Below are 20,710 nucleotides of genomic sequence, written 5' to 3' on the forward strand. Positions count from 1 at the left end.
ACCGTGAAAGACGAGACGCAAGCCATCGTCGACTCATGATTCTGCATATAAACCCTGCTATGCTGCTACATTCCATCAGCTCATGGTATAGTGGTTAGCGTGCTCGCTATGCATGCGAGAGGTCCGAGGTTCGAACCCGGCTCAAGTAGCAATTTTGACGTGAAATTTGTAATTATTTGAAATCAATGGTCACAATTCACGGGGTTTGAACCCGGGTACTCTGGCATATTTAGCAAACTCTCTAACCACTGGACCACCAATTGATATCTGTTTGTTATTTCAACTTCGAGTAGATCGGCACACACTATTCACTACATCAGCTATGCGGCTCACCGTGAGAGACGAGACGCATGCCATCGTCGACTCATGATTCTGCATATAAACCTTGCTATGCTGCTACAATCCACCACTTCATGATATAGTGGTTAGCGTGCTCGCTTGGAATGCGAGAGGTCCGAAGTTCGATCCCGGATCAAGTCACATTCAATTTTAATGAACTGAAAGTAATTATTGGAAATTAATGGTCGCTTATCCCGGGGATTGAACCCGAGTCCTCTGGCATAGTTAGCGAACACTCTAACCACTGGACCACCAATTGATGTGTGACTGTTACTTCAACTTCAAGTGACTCGGCACACACACACATGTCATCTATGCGGCTCACCGTGAAAGACGTGACGCATGCCATCATCGACTCACGATTTTGCATATAAACCCTGCTATGCTGCTACACTCCATCAGCTCATGGTATAGTGGTTAGCGTCCTCGCTTAGCATGCGAGAGATCCGAGGTTCGAATCCGGATCAAGTCACGTTCGATTTTAATGAACTGAAAGTAATTGTTGTAAATTAATGGTCGCTAATCCCGGGGATTGAACCCGAGTCCTCTGTCATTGTTAGCTAACACTCTAACCACTAGACCACCAATAGATATCCGCATGTAACGTCAACTTCAAGTGGCTCAGCACACACACACACATGTCAGCTATGCGGCTCGCCGTGAGTGACGAGACGCAAGCCGTCGTCGACTTATGTTTCTGCATATAATCCTTGCTATGCTTTCACAATTCATCCGCTCATTGTATAGTGGTTAGTGTGCTCGCTTAGGAAGCGAGAGGTCCGAGGTTCGAACCCGGCTCAAGTCACCATCTATTTTAATGAACTGAAAGCATTTATTGGAAAGTAATGGTCGCTTATCCCGGGGATTGAACCCGAGTGTTCTAGAATGGTTAGCAAACACTCTAACCACTGGACCACCAATTGATGTCTGATTCCAACTTTACCTTTAAGTAACTCGATACACACTCATGTCAGCTATGCGGCTCGCCGTGAGAGACGAGACGCAAGCCTTCTTCGACTCATTGTTTCAGATTTAAACCTTGCTATGCTGTCAGTCCTCATCGGCTCATGGTAAAATGGTTAGCGTGCTCGCTTAGCATGCGAGAGGTTCGAGGTTCGAACCTGGTGTAACACACAATTTTAACAAATTGTAATTTGAAGTTAATGGAATTTTATGGTCACATTTTTCGGGAGTTGAACCCGAGTACTCTACCATGGTTATCGAACGCATTAACCACTGGACCACCGATTGATATGCGATCGTCTCATCATATTCAAGTAGATCGCGTTGAGATGAAACGCGAGCCGTCGTTGTTGACCAATAATTATTTAACGCATAACAGTTTTGCTTGCTCGGCCCTTTTCTAACTGAAATTGGAAACGTGATTGTTAATGTTTTCACCCTGTCGACTACTTATTTGTAGTGCTTTATTTGCAGCACTTTTTCCCACACATTGATTCCATATTTTTCTATGTAAAAGAATGCGAAGAAGATATTTTTTCCCAATAGTGTAACACTCAGACTGAAATTCTTATTTGCAGTCTTTTCCGGAATCCTCCAGCAAACTTTGACTTTCCTTAGACTTTGCTGATGAAAAGATTGTGAGTAAGAATTATTTCCTGAAACTGGACCATTTCAGCAGAAATTCTTATTCGCAGTCTTTTACACAGAAAACTTTTACTTTACTGAGATTTTGCTGATGAAAAGACTGCGAATAAGAATTTCTTCCTATAACTGTACCATGCCAGCAGAAATTCTTATTCACAGTCTTTTCAAAAGCAAACTTTTACTTTACTGAGATTTTTCTGATGAAAAGACTGCAAATAAGAATTGTTTCCTAAAACTGGAATATCCCAGCTGAAGTTTTTTGTCGCAGTCTTTTCACCAGCATCAAAAATGAAAACAAATTACAAAGGCAGTATTGGGTGAAAGCTATTGTGTATTGCTTGGTGGTTGAGGGGGCTGGGTTTCGTCTTCAACAACTACATTTTTGGTTGATGATGGTGGCTGGGGAATGATTAAGGGTCTTGGCTGTTCTTCCTCGGTGGGTAGGTCTTCTATTTTTCCGGTTTTGGATGAGTTCGCTCCTTCCAGAGGCGTTTTTGGAATGTTCTCGGCGCTGTTTGAGGTTTGATGGCGTGGTGTGATGCCCATGGTTTTTTCCACCTGTGCCCTTTTCACGCAAAGCATATGGTAATTTTCCCGAGCAGTCACGACCGCTTTGTTCGCGGCTTCAACCTGTTCCTGGGCACTGTATGTCCAACAATCAAAGCATGGCACCAACGGAAAACAAAATAAATTAATAATGATACAATACAAAGTTAAAGTAGCGACATTTTGGCGGTTTCCCACTAATGTTATTGTTTGTCAAGAAAGGCTATATTGTCACTGTGTGTGAAAAAGAATATTGCTCAGCCCGGCTCACTTTTGAGAAATAATTTATCTTCACAGTCTTTTCCCCAGTTAAATCTGAGGAAAGTAACATTTTGCTGATGAAAAGTCTGCGAACAAGAATTTCTGCTGGGATTGTCCAGTTTTAGGCCATACATTCTTACTCGCTGTCTTTTTTCCAGCCAAATCCCTGACAATAAACATTATTATGGAGAAAAGACTGCGAAGAAGTTTTGCACCAAAAATGGACCAATCTAGCTGAATTCTTATTTGGACTGCGAACAAGAATTTCTGCTGGTATTATCAGTTTTAGGCCAAAAATTCTCATTCGCAGTCTTTTTCCCAGCCCAAAGAAGTTTTGCACCAAAAATGGACCAATCCAGCTGAAATTCTTATTTGGACTGCGAACAAGAATTTCTGCTGGGATTGTCCAGTTTTAGGCCATAAATTCTTACTCGCTGTCTTTTTTCCAGCCAAATCCCTGACAATAAAGATTACTGTGGAGAAAAGACTGCGAAGAAGTTTTGCACCAAAAATGGACCAATCCAGCTGAAATTCTTATTTAGACTGCGAACAAGAATTTCTGCTGGGATTGTCTGTTTTAGGCCAAAAATTCTTATTCACAGTCTTTTTCCCAGCCAAATCCCTGGCAATTAAGAATATGCTGGAGAAAAGACTGCGAAGAAAAATTTCTGCACTAAAAATTGACACTCACACAACATTACAAAAACCTTGAATGTCAAATATCTTTAACTTACATTTGTGCTGCCTTCCAAGCTGTTCGTTGGATACTCTGTAGTTGCCTTAGCACCTTCTCGGCCTGGAATTCGGGGTGATAGATTTTTGCAATCTCTTCCTCCGCTTGCTTCCGTTTTTGCGTCTCTTCCATCTTTTTCAAGGCTTCTTTCCTCTTTTCTTCCATTTTGGCGTCTTGAATTATTTTAAGCTTCTCATCTACTTCCTTTTTATCTTTAATCAGCTCTTGCTGCTGTACCATCAATGATTTTTCTTCTTCTATTATTTCTCTTCTTTTGTCTTCTTCGTTTTTTTCTTCACTTCTTGCCTCTTCCTCTGCTTTTCTTTTCCGACTATTTTCCTCTTCTTCCTTCTCTTCTATGAGGCGGCTCACATCCGCCTCATCGACTTGTGACATGAGTGTATCAAACTCTTCGTCTTCTTCAAAAACTGTTGCGTTACCATCAAATTTATCCATGTTTTTAATTGATAGAATCGTGTATGCAAGTGTGTTTGGATTATTAATGCAGGTAGACGAAACTAATTATTCACGGTCGACCCTAAACAGGTGAAAAAGTGGTATAAATAGTTTGGCAATTACTTGCGTTAGCACAACTAAACACGCTCGCATACACAAATCCTATCTCATAAAAATAATGGCTAATTTTGATTGCATCTGTACGAATTTATATTGGGTGCGGGTGAAGTGTGTGACTTTGCCATGTCACAAACGAATTTACATAACTCTTTTTTTAATTGCACGATAGCATCATAGTCAGCGGACACTTGGTTGTGTGGTTAGAGTACCCGCGCCGTGATGCGTTGAGTCGGACGTTCAAGTCTCTCGCTGGAAGTTTAGTTTGAATTTTTGCCGTTTGCGCGGAAAATTGTTTCTGTGGGTTATTTAAATTCGTATTTTGAAAAAATTTATAACGGTGTATTGGTACAGTGGTTAGAGCGCTCGCTGTGTAACCATGAGGTCGGTGGATCGGTACTCGATCGAGACAAATATTTTTACTAATATTTTTGTTCGCCAATTAATAAAAAAAATAGTAGCAGACGACTTCATTGTTTATCTCACAATACGGCGAAACGTCAGATATTGTGTGTTACAGTTTTTGTTTTTATTCACTGTTGATTGAACTGAACACTTTGCTGGTTCCATATATATTGAAAAGTCAAAGGTGAGATTGATTCAATTCCATTTATTACGAAAATTTGCATTATGAAACTGTTAAACCAGACAAATTGAGCAATATGTTAAACTGATTTGGCTTACTGATTCATGCTTTATATTGTATTTCTTATTCGCAGTCTTTTCATCAGCAAATTCTCAGTAAAGTAAAATTTTGCAGATGAAAAGACTGAGAATAAGAATTTCTGCTGGGATGGCCCAGTTTTGGGAAATGATTCTTATTCGCAGTCTTTTCATCAGCAGAATCTCAGTAAAGCAAAAGTTAGCTGAAGGAAAGACTGCAAATAAGAATTTCTGCCGGTATGGTCCAGTTTTAGGAAATAATTCTTATTCGCAGTCTTTTCATCACCAAAATCTCAGTAAAGTAAAAGTTTGCAGATGAAAAGACTGCGAATAAGAATTTCTGCTGGGTTGGTCAGGTTTTGGGAAATTATTCTTATTCGCAGTCTTTTCATCAGCAGAATCTCAGTAAAGCAAAAGTAAACTGAAGAAAAGACTGCGAATAAGAATTTCTGCTGGTATGGTCCAGTTTTAGGAAATAATTCTTATTCGCAGTCTTTTCATCTACAAAATCTCAGTAAAGTAAAAGTTTGCTCAAGAAAAGACTGCGAATAAGAATTTCTGCTGGTATGGTCCAGTTTTAGGATATTATTCTTATTCGCAGTCTTTTCATCAGAAAAATCTCAGTAAAGTAAAAGTTTGCTCAAGAAAAGACTGCGAAAAAGAATTTCTGCTGGGATGGCCCAGTTTAAGGAAATAATTCTTATTGACTTATGCTTTGTTTTGTATTTCAGCATTTGATTGGTGGCTTATTCATCGATTTCGCTGTGTATTTACGACCGTTTTTAAGTAAACGACTAAATTCAGGATTTGAATTCTAAGGTATAATCTGATTTTCCGATACCATTTCTGGATATAGTCTTAATCATCAATGTTGAAAGCTTTGTTAAGTGTGGGTAAATCTTGGTTATGTGTGTCATTAATTATGAATTGATTGTGTTTTCAGTGTTTTGGTTTCATCATGTGCCTTAATCTAAACTTAAGGTATCAAGTATATTTTAGCTTCTGTAAACCATTTTTGGGTCATTGATTTTCCATACTGTGGTATACGTCGGCGGAGTATTGGATAACGTTCGCTTCCGTGCTAAGAGGTTTATCCTTCAAATCTAGATTAAGTCAATTCTGTTTTTGGGTTTTGAATAAATGTCTGTTATTGATAACTATGTGCTATGCCTTGCACCTACTTGAAAAAAAAAACTGCTAGAAATCGCCAGCTCCCGGTTATTTTGTCGTCGAATTGATTTTTCATGCCATCAGCCCGTGGTGTTGCGGTTAGCGTGGTGGATTTCAAACAATAAGGTTGATGGTTCAAAACTGATTCCGTGAAAAAAAAAAAAAATTGTTCATTTCAAAAATGTGTTTCTTTCAATGAACTTGGTGCATTTGTGTTGCTTTTGTGTTTTCATACTAATATGTGTTTTTTTGTTGCCATTCTTCAGCGGGATCTACAATATTCGAGTCGCCGGTTATTCCAACTTCGAGATGTCTTCCAGCTTCCTACAGCATCACAACACTCATTCCTCAAGTAAAGTACTTTCCGAATTCCATCAATTTAAAGTCCGTAGCATGTTTTTCTTAGCCTGCTAAAGACTTAATAGTTGTGGTGTCCGACGGTTTTCAGCCAATTTGTGCTGGTCTTGGTGTAGCGGTTAGCATTATGGCTTTCAAACAGCCACAATTGCGATTGAAATCCCGATCAAGTCAGCATCAAGTTGAGCGTCAATGAAAATAATTGTATTACTTTTGCCATTTTTGGAGGTATGTCTTTTGTGTAACGAACAGTCGAGAACCGGAGAGGAGCTAACCTGCGATGCGTATTTGTTTATCAGATGTGAACCTTAACCGGGCTGTACCACTGGGATATTGAGCACCGGTTGTGTCGACGGCTTATGTTCGTATTTGTGTTTAGTTTTAAGCTTTTTGAACATTTATGCGGTGTAAAGTCCTCCAAAAGCCCTCCAAAAAGCCCTCCACTGATAGAAGCGAATTTTTTTGGTCGATTAGGGGTTATTTTGCTGATTTGAAAATGCCACCGCGTCGCGAATTAACTCGAGAGGAAAAGGATGAGAAGAATAGGAAGGCTAGGGAAAAAAGAAGTCTCGAAGACCCGGAGGCAAAAGAAGTGAGATTGGCGGCTCAGAGGGAAAAGGCCAAGTTCGTCCGTGAAGAGAAGCGTCGTCGGCTCAATCCCGAAGATGATCAGGCTGCCAAGAATTTGAAGGCGCAAAGGGCGAGAGAAGACCGTCAGGCAGAGGCACCTGACGAAAGAGCGTTGAGGCAGAGGTTAGATGCGGACCGGAAAAGAGTCGCCCGTGCTAGCGAGACGGATGTTGAGCATCAAACTAGGCTGCTCGATCAACGAATCCGGCAGCAACTCCTTAGGCAGGAACCGACTGAAGAAGATGATCGTGCTCGACTGTTGGCCGAGGAGGAGCGGCAAGCAGTTCTTCGGCAGGAAGAAGAATATCGTATTCGGTTGGAAGTCGAGGAAGAGAGGCAAGCTGGCTTACATCAAGCAGAAGAAAATCGTTCTCGATTGCAGGCCGAGGCGGAGCGGCAGGCTGGCCTTCTTCAAGCGGAAGAAAATCGTGCTCGTGTTCAGGCCGAGGCGCAGCGGCAAGCTGCCCTTCGTCAACAAGAGGCAGCATCTATCTTGCGAGTGATGAACCAGAGACCAGCATCTGATCGCACTAGGGTTATTCTTGCCAATGATGCTGTGGCAGAGCGTCCAGCAAGACAACAACACCAGGCAGGAAAGGCAGCTGTTGGCAACAGAGAAACTCCTGAAGAGCAACGAGCTCGATTGCAATCCCAGGCATTGAGGATGAAAATTTTTCGGCAAGATGAATCTGAAGCGGAAAGATCAGCTAGGCTTCGCGATCAGGCCTTGAGGCAAAAAGCTTTGCGCCACGAAGAATCAGAAGCAGAAAAGTTGGCTAGACTTCGGGAACAGTCATTACGGCAAAATTCTTTGCGTACCGAGGAATTGGAAGTAGAGAAAGCAGCTAGGCTACGTGAACAGGCTGTGCGGCAAATTTCTTTGCGTAGCGAGGAATCGGAAGCAGAGAAAGCCGCTAGGCTGCGTGAACAGGCTCTGCGGCAAAGTTCTCTGCGGAACGAAGAATCGGAAGCCGAAAAATCAGCCAGGCTTCGCGAACAGTCTCTGCGGAAAAGATGTCTTCGGAATCAAGAAATTGAAGCAGAAAATGCGGCACGACTTCGTGATCAATTAGTCCGCCAGGAAAGTTTACGCGACAACGAAACTGAAGAAAGCAATCTTTCTCGACTTCAAGATCAGTCATCACGCCAGGAAGTTGTACGAGACAAGGAATCCACAGCGGAACGAATGGAGCGCGCCATCTCTGATAGATTTCGTCAGCAAGTCAATGTGTTCGACGAAATTGAGCAGGAAAGTCGCGTTGAACACTCTGATTTCATGGCTGATTACAGAGCGACCGAGAACGAAGAAGAAACTGCTATGAGACGTGAAGAAGATCGGCTACGAACAGAGTTACGTCGAGAACATGAAGAACAACGAGAGCGAGAAGCCGAAGAATTGCGAGCTAGAAATGCAGTTGATCATGGCGAAATTGTTCCAATTGAAAATGAAGAAGACGAAGCTCTTCGTTTGCAGTTGATGACTGAACGCGACCGACGTGGAAATCCAAGAACTCATCGGCAGGCTTGCAAAGAAATCGTGGTAGAAGACCGAGTTCACTTGCATGACTGCGGAGATTTGACCAAGATTTGCTCGGAATGTGATGCCAAACATTTCGAGAAAGAAATGCCGAAAGACAAGAAGTTCATGCAATGCTGTGCAAAGGGCAATGTCATTATTCCACCTGCTAAGCCGTGTCCAGAACCATTGGCCAGCCTCTTGCAAAACCGGCATCCAAAATCAAAACATTTCATGAAGCAGATTCGAAATTACAACAGCGCCCATGCGTTCGCCTCTATGGGAGCTAATTTTTCAACGCCGCCAGGTCGCGGCCCGACCTGTGTACGCATCCATGGTCAGATTTACCACCAAACTACTCCTCTCGGTCAGACGGCAAATCCCAGATACTCTGATTTGTATTTTTTGGATTCTGCGCAGGCTACTGATTTCAGGGCGAATATCGAAATGATGTCGGGTTGTTGTAGAACTTTGATGGAAGAGCTGGACGCTATGCTTCGAGAAATGAATCCTTACGCCTTGACCTACAAGATGATGCGTCAGGTTCTTGAAGAAGAATACGTTCAACGTGAAGCTGAAAATCTTCCCCACTACACTGTCGGCATGATCATCACTTGCGATAGAAGAAATGTCGACCAACGAAGATACAACTGTCCAACGGTCAACGAAATTGCTGTGGTTTTTAAAAGCACTGACGGCGAACCACCAGCCTACAGAGATATTCGTGGCCATCTCTACATTCCCGTCAGAGGCCGACGATTCATCCAGATTGACACAAAAAAGGTTATGTGTGATCCGATGTGTTACCCACTTTTATTTCCGAACGGTGACGACGGTTGGCATATCAACATGCCTTATACCATCACCAGACGGAGAGAGAGAGATGAAGCGGCAGCAATGGCCATGATTGTTGAAGAAGATGAAGAGGAGCAGATTGATCCCTTGTGGCCCAACCCCAGAGTTTTAATTCGTGAGGAAATGGCCGCAGCAGATGGCAATGCTGTGATTGAAAATGAACCAGGTGAAGAACAAGAACCAGAAGCCGACGAGGAGAACGACGATCGACCACCGAACAGAAACAGAGGCCCACGCTCAAGAGTGACGCAAGCCGAATTCTACAGTTCGCGCATGTCAGTTCGTGGTGATTTCAACAACGTTTTGGCTGGGGGTCCCGTCACTCAGATGTATTTTGTCGATTCTTACGTCAAGACCGAGGGGAGTCGCCTAGATTGGCTCAGACGAAACCAGAAAGAGCTGCATGTTGAGCGCTACTGCGGTCTGATGGATTTCATCAACAATCGAGCAGAGAGAGCAAATTTGGAAGTTGGCAATATCTACATTCTCCCTTCGTCTTTTATTGGCAGCCCTCGAGCCATGAAACAAAATTACCAAGACGCTATGGCAATTTGTGGAAAATTTGGCAAGCCGACTTTTTTTGTGACGTTTACCTGCAATCCCAAGTGGAGGGAAATTGTTGCTAATATCCCAAACTACTTGACGGCTTCTGATCGTCCCGATATGGTCGCAAGAGTATTCCACTTGAAGAAGAAAGAGTTGGTCGACGACATCGAAAAAAAGCAAGTATTGGGTTTTGCCGCGGCCAGAATCGAAGTCATCGAATTTCAGAAACGCGGACTGCCTCATTGCCACATGCTGGTGTGGGTCGACAGCCGCGACGCTCCTTCGACACCAGAGGATATGGATAAGACCATCTGCGCTGAAATTCCCGACAAGACACTCTATCCAAGACTTTACGACTCTGTTATGGCTCACATGATTCACGGTCCGTGTGGAGCCATCAACAAAAACTCTCCCTGCATGGATAAAGAGGGCTGCAGTAAAAAGTTCCCCAAAGACTTTAACGAAGAGACTATGATCAATGACAACGGCTATCCAACGTACAGAAGACGAAACACTGGTGTTGTACATCGTTTGAAAAGGGGACACACTGACTATGAAGTGGACAACCGATGGGTTGTTCCTTATAACCCTTGGTTGCTACTGAAATATGATTGTCACATCAACATCGAGTATTGCGCCAATATGACCACTGTCAAGTACATCTTCAAGTATGTGTACAAAGGTCACGACTGCGGCAACATTGAATCGAAAACTGGAACGCATCAGCAGGTTGGAGAAGAAAACGAGCAAGTTTTTGTTTGGGACGAAATTTCCACCTTTACGGACACCCGTTACGTCAGCGCGCCAGAAGCCGCTTATAGAATCTTCAAGTTTCCTCTCAGCGATCGTTCTCATACCATCACCCGACTAGCCGTGCATCTGCCTCTTGAACAGTCCGTCTTTTTCCAACCGGGCAACGAGGAACAAGCAGTCATCAATGCTGCGACCAAGGAAACGACGTTAACTGCTTGGTTCATCTTGAATCGGGATAATGAAGAAGCGAGACAGTATTTTTACCGAGAAATTGTCCATCATTTCTGTTTCGTGAGGTCGGGTGGACGTAATTATTGGAAACCTCGAAGAAGAAATATTAAAATCATAGGCCGCTTATATACCGTGGGCGTCCGTCAAGTTGAGCGATACTGTCTTCGCTTGCTTCTCATCAACGTCAGAGGATCAACCAGCTTTGAAGATCTCCGCACGGTCAACGGTGCCCTTCTACCGACGTTTAAATCAGCCGCTTCTGCTTTGAATTTGCTGGAGGACGACAGCGTTTGGGAGAAGACCTTGGACGATGCCGCCGCCTTTGAAATGCCGGAGCGATTGAGACAGCTTTTTGTCGATGTCTGCCTCTTTTGCAATCCCACCGACGCTCTTCATCTCTTTGATCGGTCTCTGCCCCACCTCATGGAAGATTTCATTCGAACTGGTCATGATGCGGAAGTCGCCAAAAACTTGACTTTGAAATGGATTCAAGACAAGTTGATTCTCCACAATAGAACAATGGAAGAACTCTCTTTGCCTGTTCCTGACTTTCAGCTTATTCGCCAGATTATTGAAGCTCAACTCGAAGAGAATACTGCAATTACCAGGATAGAAAAGAGACGATTGGGTGAACTGATGGTTACTCAATTGAACGAAGGTCAACGAGCCGCCTACGATCAAATCATGGCTGCCGTCAACGACAACAACAACTCAGTTCCCCATCAGTATTTTTTGGATGGTCCTGGAGGTACTGGCAAGACCTTTTTGTACAACACTCTGATCACCGTACTGCAAGGCCAAGGGAAAACAGTCATCGCCGTCGCTTCTACCGGCATCGCTTCTACGTTGTTGATTGACGGCTCAACGTACCATTCCCAATTTAAGATCTACCCTCCAATTACCGAAGTTACCAGATCGAAAATTGTAGATGGTAGCATTCTCGCTAATTTGATTTTAAGTGCCGTTCTCATCATTTCCGACGAAGCAACAATGAAGACAAATCACGCTCTCGACGCTTTTAATTTCCTCTTTCAAAAATTGGAAAAGAAAAATTTACCTCATGGTGGAAAAGTCCTTCTTCTTGGTGGTGACTTTCGTCAATGTTTACCAGTCGTTCGACATGGAAACAGGGTGAAGGTGGTGGAAGCTTCAATCCGAAATAACGCAACGTGGCCTCTGTTTCGTCATCTTCGTCTAACCCAGAATATGCGTACCGTGGCCGGCAATCAAGACTACGCTGACTGGCTTATTCAGCTTGGAAACGGTACTCTGCCAACGAATCCAAGACTTAACAATCCCGATCTCATCGAAATTCCTGCCGAGTTTCTGGACTTTGGACGGAATTTGATTGAGTACGTCTTTGGTGTTCCTTCTCTTCTTTTGGATCCAGAGGTATCTCAGCAGATTTGCAGTCGAGCCATTCTCTGTCCGAAGAACGAAGACTGCCTACGGATCAACAATCAGATCATCAAAGACATGCCTGGAATAGTTCATCAGTACAAAAGCATCGACACGATTGATTCGGACGATCCTGAAGAAATTGCCAATTATCCAACCGAGATTCTCAACACCTTTAATGTGTCCGGAATTCCCACTCATGTTCTCAAGTTGAAAGTGGGAGCCATCATCATTCTGCTCAAGAACATTGATTCGCGTAAGGGTCTCTGCAATGGCACCCGTCTCATCATCAGGGCCCTCAGAGAAAATCTGATCGTTGCAGACATCGCTTCCGGCAAGAACAAGGGTCACACGGTTTACATCCCGCGAATGACGCTGTCGCCCACCGATTCCGATCTTCCTGTCACACTCAAGAGGCTCCAGTTTCCTGTGCTGTTGGCATTTGCCATAACCATCACCAAGTCACAGGGCCAGACTTTTGATCGTGTCGGCATTTTCCTCCCGGAGCCTGTCTTTTCTCACGGTCAGCTGTATGTGGCTTTTTCACGTGCAACATCGAAAGAAGGTTCATTAATATTTTTTATAGATTTTTGTTTACTTCTTTTACTTTATAGAATGTTTTACTTTTTTTATCGGGGAAAAAACCCACAGGTGTCAAAGTTGAAATAGCTGAATCTGCAAAGCAAGGACGGCTTTTGAGAAATCACCTGACAGCCACTGAAGAGGAAAAAGAGAAAGTATTCACCGTCAATATTGTTTACAAAGAAGTCCTTTTGTAAACACATCATCATCACACAGTTAAACGACTTAATCCTTTATACCATTCTTCCGTAGTCAACCCCTGAAAACCTTCTTGGATCCCTTTTTCCTTTCTATTCCTTTCTTTCCCAGCTTTTCAAACCCAAGAGGAACTAAATTCCGCCTCGGTCTACGGGCCAAAAAATGGAGCACGGGCATGGCCATGGGGTAGTACCCATGTGCGCTCAACCGTGAATTAATAATATTAAAGTGTAGCAATAAATACCCAAAATAATAAAAAAACAACAAAAAATTCAAAATTTTCGCCAATGAAAAATATTTTAAAAGTGTTTTACGAGTTTTAAACATCGGAAAATGTTGTACTGGATAGCGTACTTGCTTAAGGACAGTAATGGTAACGGTTCAAACCTGGCTGAGTGCCGTTATATTTTTATATATTCTTCGGATTTCAAAGCTGATAGAATTCAAAGTATCGCACTTATAATGATGATGCCAAGTATTATTTCGCCGTTTATAAACGCTATAGCCACTACACTTTTTTTTTATTTATCTGTTAATTAAACATCGATTGATTGAAACGACCATTCGAACAATAATTCTCCCGCTTTGCTCATGCCGGGCGATTAATACAACCTTAAAATAAACCTTAAAAATGGTCCGATAAATAGTCCAACAGATTTGATCACATCGATTGATGAGTGACATCACTGAAAAAAGATTACGCGTTGATGGTTCAAACCCACAGTCGGCTAATATCTTTCTGATGTAAAGAATAGCACGAGTAGCGACCGAATGATGTTTAGAGATCGGTAGCGATTTTAAAAAATGTCTTCAAATCCAAGGACTTTAATTTTGCTCCAGCTGAGCGATATCCATGACAATATGTAAGTATGCGCTATGCACCTGGTCACGTCGGAACTTTATTAACCTCACCACTGTTGGTGTAGTGGTTAGAGCATTGGATAGGTTACTCTAAGGTCGGTGGTTCAAACCCACTCTCGGCGAACAACTGTATAATAATGCGAAGATTCTCAATATCGAATATTTCAAAAACCGATGCAAATAAATTGGTTTTGCTCATGATGTGTTGTTACCATGACAATGTATAGTTATGCGCTAAAATGCTGGTCCCGTTGGGAATTCAGTTTCATCACCGCTGTTGGTGTGGTGGTTATAGCATTGTATTGGTAATTCAAACGTTGGTGGTTCAAGCCCACTCTCAGCTAACAACTATGTAATGAAGCAAATCGTCTCACAACTGAGTAGTTCTAATACTGATGCCTATTAATCGATTTTGCTCACGCTGGGTGATAACCATGACTTTGTGTGAGTATGCGCTGTCCACTTGGTGACGTCGGGACTGTTAACGTTTATAAACACCGCTGTTGGTGTAGTGGTTATAGCATTGTATTGGTTATTCAAAGGTTGATGGTTCAAACCCACTCTCGGAAAACAATGATTAAAAGTAGCAAATAGTCTATCATTAGAGTAATTCTTTTACTTATGCCGATTAATCGATTTTACTCACACTGGGCGATAACTATGACTATGTGTGAGTATACGCTTTCAACTTGATGACATCGGGACTGTTGAGGATTATGAGCACCGCTGTTGGTGTAGTGGTTATGACATTTGCTTAATAATACGAAGGTTGGTGGTTCAAACCCACTCTGGGCAATTAACAGTCTAATGAAACAAATAGTTTCATAATTGAATAATTCTGATAGTGATGCCTATTAATCAATTTTGCTCACGCTGGGCGATAACCATGACTATGTGTGAGTATGCGCTGTCCAACTGGTAACATCGGGACTGTTGACGTATCTCAGCACCCCTGTTGGTGTAGTGGTTATAACATCGGATTGGTAATACAAAGGTTGGTAATACCATTGTAAATAAAACGCTTTTGCTCTCGCGCTATACATTTGGTCAAATTGGAAAATCGTCTTAAACACTGCTGTTGGTGTAGTGGTTATAGATTTAGATTAGTAAGTAAAGGTTGATGGTTCAAACCCACTTTCAGGCAAATAACAATCGAATGAAGAAAATAGTTTCCGCAACGGTGAATTCTTACACTGATGCAAATTAATCGATTTTGTTCTTGCTGGGCGATGAACCTCACGTTGGTTATTTTACCGCCATAGGCAATTGCTCTTTTGAAAAGTTTGCATAGACAATGAAACTGTTGGTATAGTCAGAATTACTCGAGAAAAAATAACAGGAGATTAACAACAAAATGTAAGCAACAGCCATTCGTTTCGGCCCTGAATTTGCTATTTAAGACAGTTTACTGGCTTACGACTATCCATTCGTCGAGCTGATAAGCTTGCTTTTCTATATTCACTCAAAGAATGGTGGTTCAAACCCACTCTTGACAAACAATTGTCTAATGAAGCAAATAGTCTTAATTTCGCTAAATGCAAACTCCGATGTAAATAAAACGCTTTTGCTCACGCTGAGTGATAACTATGACAATATGTAAGTATGCGCTATCCACCTGGTCACCTCGGAAAATGATTTAAATAACGTAGTTGGTGAAGTGGTTATGGCATTGAATAGTTAAATTAAGGGTTGGTGGTTCAAATACACTCTCAGGAAAACAACATTGGAATGAAACAAATAGTTCCAGAAACGATAAATTCTTACACTGATGCAAATAAATCGATTTTGTTCTGGCTGGGCGATGATACTGAAAATTTTAAAGAATGCACTACCCATTAGGTCCCGTCGAGACTTGCATTGAATTATGCTTATTAATATTAATTTAATAATGCACCCATTTTCGTTTATTTTTGCTGACCATGACAATATAGATGTATGCAGAATCCATTTGGTCACATCAAGACTTGCAACCAAACACCGCTGTTGGTGTAGTGGTTATAGCATTGGATTGGTAACTCAAACGATGGTGGATCAAACCCACTCTCAGCAAACAAATGTGTAATGAAGTAAGTAGTCTTAAAATCGATAAAGTCCAACTCCGATGTGATTTAAAAGCTTTTTCTCACGCTGGGTGATAACTATGACCATGTGTAAGTATGTGCTATCCACCTGGTCACGTCAGAACTTGATAATTTACAACACTGTTGGTGTAGTGGTTATAGCATTGGGTTGGTAATCCAAAGGATGTCGGTTCAAACCCGCTTTCGGCTATAAACAATAAGTTGCTAAAATATGTCATGTAAATGAATCGCAAGTTGGGTATGAATAAAGATTTGACACTGTTACAGTTTTTTCCGCACATTAAATGACGATTTATAGCAACTCTTGCAACCTTCATTCACAACTCCATGGCTCAGTGGTTAGAGTGACGGATTCAGGATTCAGCGGACCAGTGTTCAAACGATACTCAAGACAGCAACCAGTAAATTGAAAAATACACGGGCAGGTACTCAATGGGTAAGGGATAAATAGATTGTTAAAGTAAAGTGGGAACAAATACAGTAAATATCAATAAATGTCAAGTGGAACACATACAAATTCTGAATAAAACACAAATCCCCGGTACTAAATCCCTAGAAAAATTACAAGTCGTAAAAAACGTAATAACCCCAACGGGCTTACAGAGAAAAACGACAGAGTCCTTAAATAAACCAAATTATCACGTAAAAAAGTACAAGTCCAAAATCACACCATCATACCCAAAATTGTGTCAAGTCCAACACATCCAAACTCTGAAAAAAACAAGTCCCAAAAATAAACCCAAATGCCACCGATACTTGGTTGCAACGAAAAAAAGCCAAGTCCACAAAAAAACCCAAAAAACCGACTGGCTCACGGTGGAAGATGTAAAAGTCCATAAATGGATGAAAAAAATAAGTCCCTGGCAGTAAGGAATCGGGCAGTGGGATTATACGAGTGGCGTTTTGCTGCATGTGTGCTGTGCTGTGCGCTTGGGTGATTGCGTCTAGCAAGGTGGTTCGCCGTCCTTGGACGGGCATCTGGTATACTAGTCTTCTACTGCTCTATAAACCGCGGGCGTGGGTAGGTGACCTTGGCGTGTCTGTGGATCTGTCTGTTTGTTTGTTTGTTTGTTTGTTTGTCCCAACCGAGGTCCAGAGTCGTTTGTCTGTATCGGCGAGACGCAACCAGTGGCGAAAGTTTCGAATTGAGTAAGCGAGGCGATACACACGTCAGCATTCCTCACCGTTTGTCCGTTTGCGCGCGCCCTTCTCGCCACACACACACACACACGGGCTCGAACCGTGTGGGTTTTTTTTTTTTTTTTTTTTTTTTTATTGGGACAGGGGGGGGGAGAGGGGGGTAGAATTTGTTAGTAGTCGGGTAGGTTTTTTTCCATCGGTTATATGTCGATGTCCTCTATTAGATTCGAGTGTACTACTTGGGGTTTGAACCATGGTCGGAGAGGTGCTTCCGCCGCACATCCGATAAGGATGGCATTGTCGCACACACTCTAACCACTACACTATCAGAACTGATATTCATATCGAGTTGGAATTTGGACTGATGGTTGTTTGTTGTTGCCCTTCCAGTGTTTCGTGCGCGGCGCGCGCCGTTTGTCTTGGACATGTATTTTTACATCCAATTTCCTCTATAGTATTCCATCTTTCTAATGGTGTATTGGTTAGCGTGCACTGCTACCATGCGAGAGGTCCGAGGTTCGATCCCGGTACATTGCGCTGTTATGAATTGTTAATTTACAATGTACAATTTTTTCAATTTAGAAGTTGGTGTCTATCGGGATTTGAACCTGAAAACTCACGCATGGTAAGCGAACACGCTAACCACTTGACCACCAATTGATGTTATTCACTGGGCTCATTTAAGAGTAGTGTTACACACGTCGCGTAGCTCTTGCGTCACACAGGTGAGCGCGACGTGACGCACCGTATCTGTACGACATATTTTTACATCCAATTTCCTCTGATGAACTCCATCCTTCTCATGGTGTATTGGTTAGAGTGCTCGGCTATCATACCAGATGTCTGAGGTTCGATCCCGGATCCAGGCGCTATTATTATTTATTAATATGCAATATTCAATTTGCAGAAATTGGAGGGCCTATCGGGATTTGAACCCGAATACTCACGCATGGTAAGCGAACATGCTAACCACTTGACCACCAAGTGATGTTTTTTCATTGATCTTATTGACAAATTGTTTCAAACATATCTGCGTCTCGCGTCACGTCGCTTATGACGCATAGGTGAGCGCGATGCGATGCACCGTGTCTCTACGACATATTTATAGATCCATTTCCCTTTATTGATTCCGTCCCTCTAATGGTATATTGGATAGCGTGCCCGACTACGAAGCGAGAGGGTCCGCGGTTCGATCCCGGGTCAATGCGCTGTTATTAATTGTTATTTTACAATGTTCAATTTCTTCAATTTAGAAATTGGTGTCTATCGGGATTTAAACCTGAAAACTCACGCATGGTAAGCGAACTCGCTAACCACTTGACCACCAATTGATATTCATATCTGAGCTCATTTAAGAGAATTTTCAAACATTATTCACTCTTTTTCGCTCACGACGGGCTGAAAAGAATTCACCCTAAGTTGCTCACGACGAGCTGAAAAGAATTCACCCTATTTCGCTCACGACGGGCTGAAAATAATTCAACGAAAGTTAATCACGACGGGCTAAGAGTCACGTGGGATGATTAACTTTCCTGATTTGGCTCACGCTTAACAAGTAGTTACAAAGAATAGTTGTAAAAAAGTGAGAATGCCTTCAACGGGCGAAACGTGTTCAAGGTACAATAAACCGAGGATACCTTCACCGCGACTCGAGCCCGCGGGGGCGGGGCCCCCGAAGGGGCACCCCCGCGGCCGCGAGAGCTCGTGGTGAAGGAATTCGAGGGAATTTTTTGGGTCAAACATAAGGTATCAGACATTCAATGACAATGGTTTAACTGGCAAATGATTTGTCCACAGGCAGGAAATTTAAGCGCAGGCTCACGCTTAACGGGCAGGAAATTTTAAAATTCCTTCAGAATACGCTAGGTCATGAGTGGATATATGAGATATCTAATGGCAGTGGTTTAACTGGTAAATGCGTAACTGAGTTCGACGGGCGAAACGTTTTCAAGGTACCAAAAACCGAGGATACCTTCACCGCGACTCGAGCCCGCGGGGGTGGGGCCCCCGAAGGGGCACCCCCGCGGCCGCGAGAGCTCGTGGTGAAGGAATTCGAGGGAATTTTTCGGGTCAAACACAAGGTATCGGAGATTCAATGACATTGGTTTAACTGGCAAATGATTTGTCCACGGGCAGGAAATTAAATCTTTTAAACTGTTAAAAAACGGGCAGGAAATTTTAAGTGTCCTACAAAACACGTTGGGTGAAACATAGCAACTAATTCGCTAACTTCGGGTGATGAATTATTCTACCAATTTATTGAAAATGCAACTGTTCACTATCGATGTTGCCTCATATATGTAGATGACTTCCTCCCAAGAAAGTACACCACTTCCTCTCAATAGCTATGTGGTTAGAGAACAGGACTCAAGATACGATGGGCTGTTGTTCAAACCGGCAATGAGGAAGGTATAGACGAAAAAAGGAAATTATCAGGAATTCAGATTGAAAGCCAAGTAAATTATTTCAAACATTTTGTCAATTTTTATTTTAACAATTTATGAGTATTGAACCTAAAGACATATATATGCTATGCGAACACTCTAACCAATACACCACCAATCATATATTTGACTATTACTTCTGAAGTGGTTATTCGAATTTTATACGCAAAGCAGAGTTTTGTAACATTAAAAGATAGGAGCAAATACATTACGGGCCAAAGAATTACGTCGTGCGATTAATATTTATTGGTATTTAGAGCAAATCCGAATTGACTTAAGTGACTGATGACTTTTCTCCCTGTTTAACTGATAATACAACTCAACAGCTCAGTGGTTAGAGCATTGGAACCAGGATACAACGGCCCGTTGTTCAAGCCCTCATCGAGATAAGTACGAGATACATGTGAGTCTAAGGGGAAGGGTAGCAATAGGGAAGAGTGTGCAGAGAAGGGAAGACGAGGGTGGGGATGGTGAGGGAGGGGATGGTGAGGGAGGGGATGGTGAGGGAGGGGATGGTGAGGGAGAGGATGGTGAGGGAGGGGATGGTGAGGGAGGGGATGGTGAGGGAGAGGATGGTAAGGGAGGGGAGATAGAGAGGGGGAAGGATGAGAGAGGGGAGGAAGAGAGGAAAAAGTGGGAAGAAATAAAGTGGAAGGGGAGAAAGTGAGACGGGAAGATGGGGAAGGAGAGGAAGAAGGAGGGGAGCATCAAGGTGGGACGTTGACGTGCCAAATGTGTTCAAGATACAAAAAACCGTGGAAAACCTCACCGAAACTCGAGAACGTGGGAAATGTGTCAAATACAATACAACCAGACTATGAAAAATAAAAGTCCCCAAATAAAACCAAAACTCAACCGATACTTGGTTGCAACGAAAAAAAACAAGTCCACAAACAAAACCCAAAAGACCGACTGGCTCACGGTGGAAGATGTAAAAGTCCATAAATGGATGAAAAAAAAAGTCCCGGGCAGTAAGGAATTGGCCAGTGGGATTATACGAGTGGCGTTTTGCTGCATGTGTGCTGTGCTGTGCGCTTGGGTGATTGCGTCTAGCAAGGTGGTTCGCCGTCCTTGGACGGGCCTAGGTATACTAGTCTACTGCTCTATAATCTACTGCTCTATAAACCGCGGGCGTGGACAAGTGACCTTGGCCTGTCTGTGATTCGGTGTGTTTGTTTGTTTGTTTGTTTGTCCCATCCGAGGTCCAGAGTGGTTTGTCTGTAGC

General features: G+C 42.7%; 2 protein-coding genes across 2 annotated transcripts; one reads left to right on the plus strand and one right to left on the minus strand.

The window, feature by feature from the left end:
- Positions 1 to 2,271: 2,271 nt before the first annotated feature.
- On the minus strand, positions 2,272 to 3,943 carry LOC124343323 (GRB10-interacting GYF protein 2-like). Its single transcript, XM_046796677.1, has 2 exons — positions 3,489 to 3,943; positions 2,272 to 2,590 (listed from the first exon to the last, which is right to left on the minus strand). Exons 1-2 carry the CDS (start codon positions 3,941 to 3,943, stop codon positions 2,272 to 2,274), a joined length of 774 nt encoding a protein of 257 aa, XP_046652633.1.
- Positions 3,944 to 6,746: 2,803 nt separating this feature from the next.
- Positions 6,747 to 12,958, plus strand: LOC124343416. The gene is made up of 2 exons (XM_046796753.1): positions 6,747 to 12,744; positions 12,831 to 12,958. Exons 1-2 carry the CDS (start codon positions 6,747 to 6,749, stop codon positions 12,956 to 12,958), a joined length of 6,126 nt encoding a protein of 2,041 aa, XP_046652709.1.
- Positions 12,959 to 20,710: the final 7,752 nt, after the last annotated feature.

Source organism: Daphnia pulicaria, chromosome 1, assembly GCF_021234035.1.
Source record: "Daphnia pulicaria isolate SC F1-1A chromosome 1, SC_F0-13Bv2, whole genome shotgun sequence".
NCBI lineage: Eukaryota > Metazoa > Arthropoda > Branchiopoda > Diplostraca > Daphniidae > Daphnia > Daphnia pulicaria.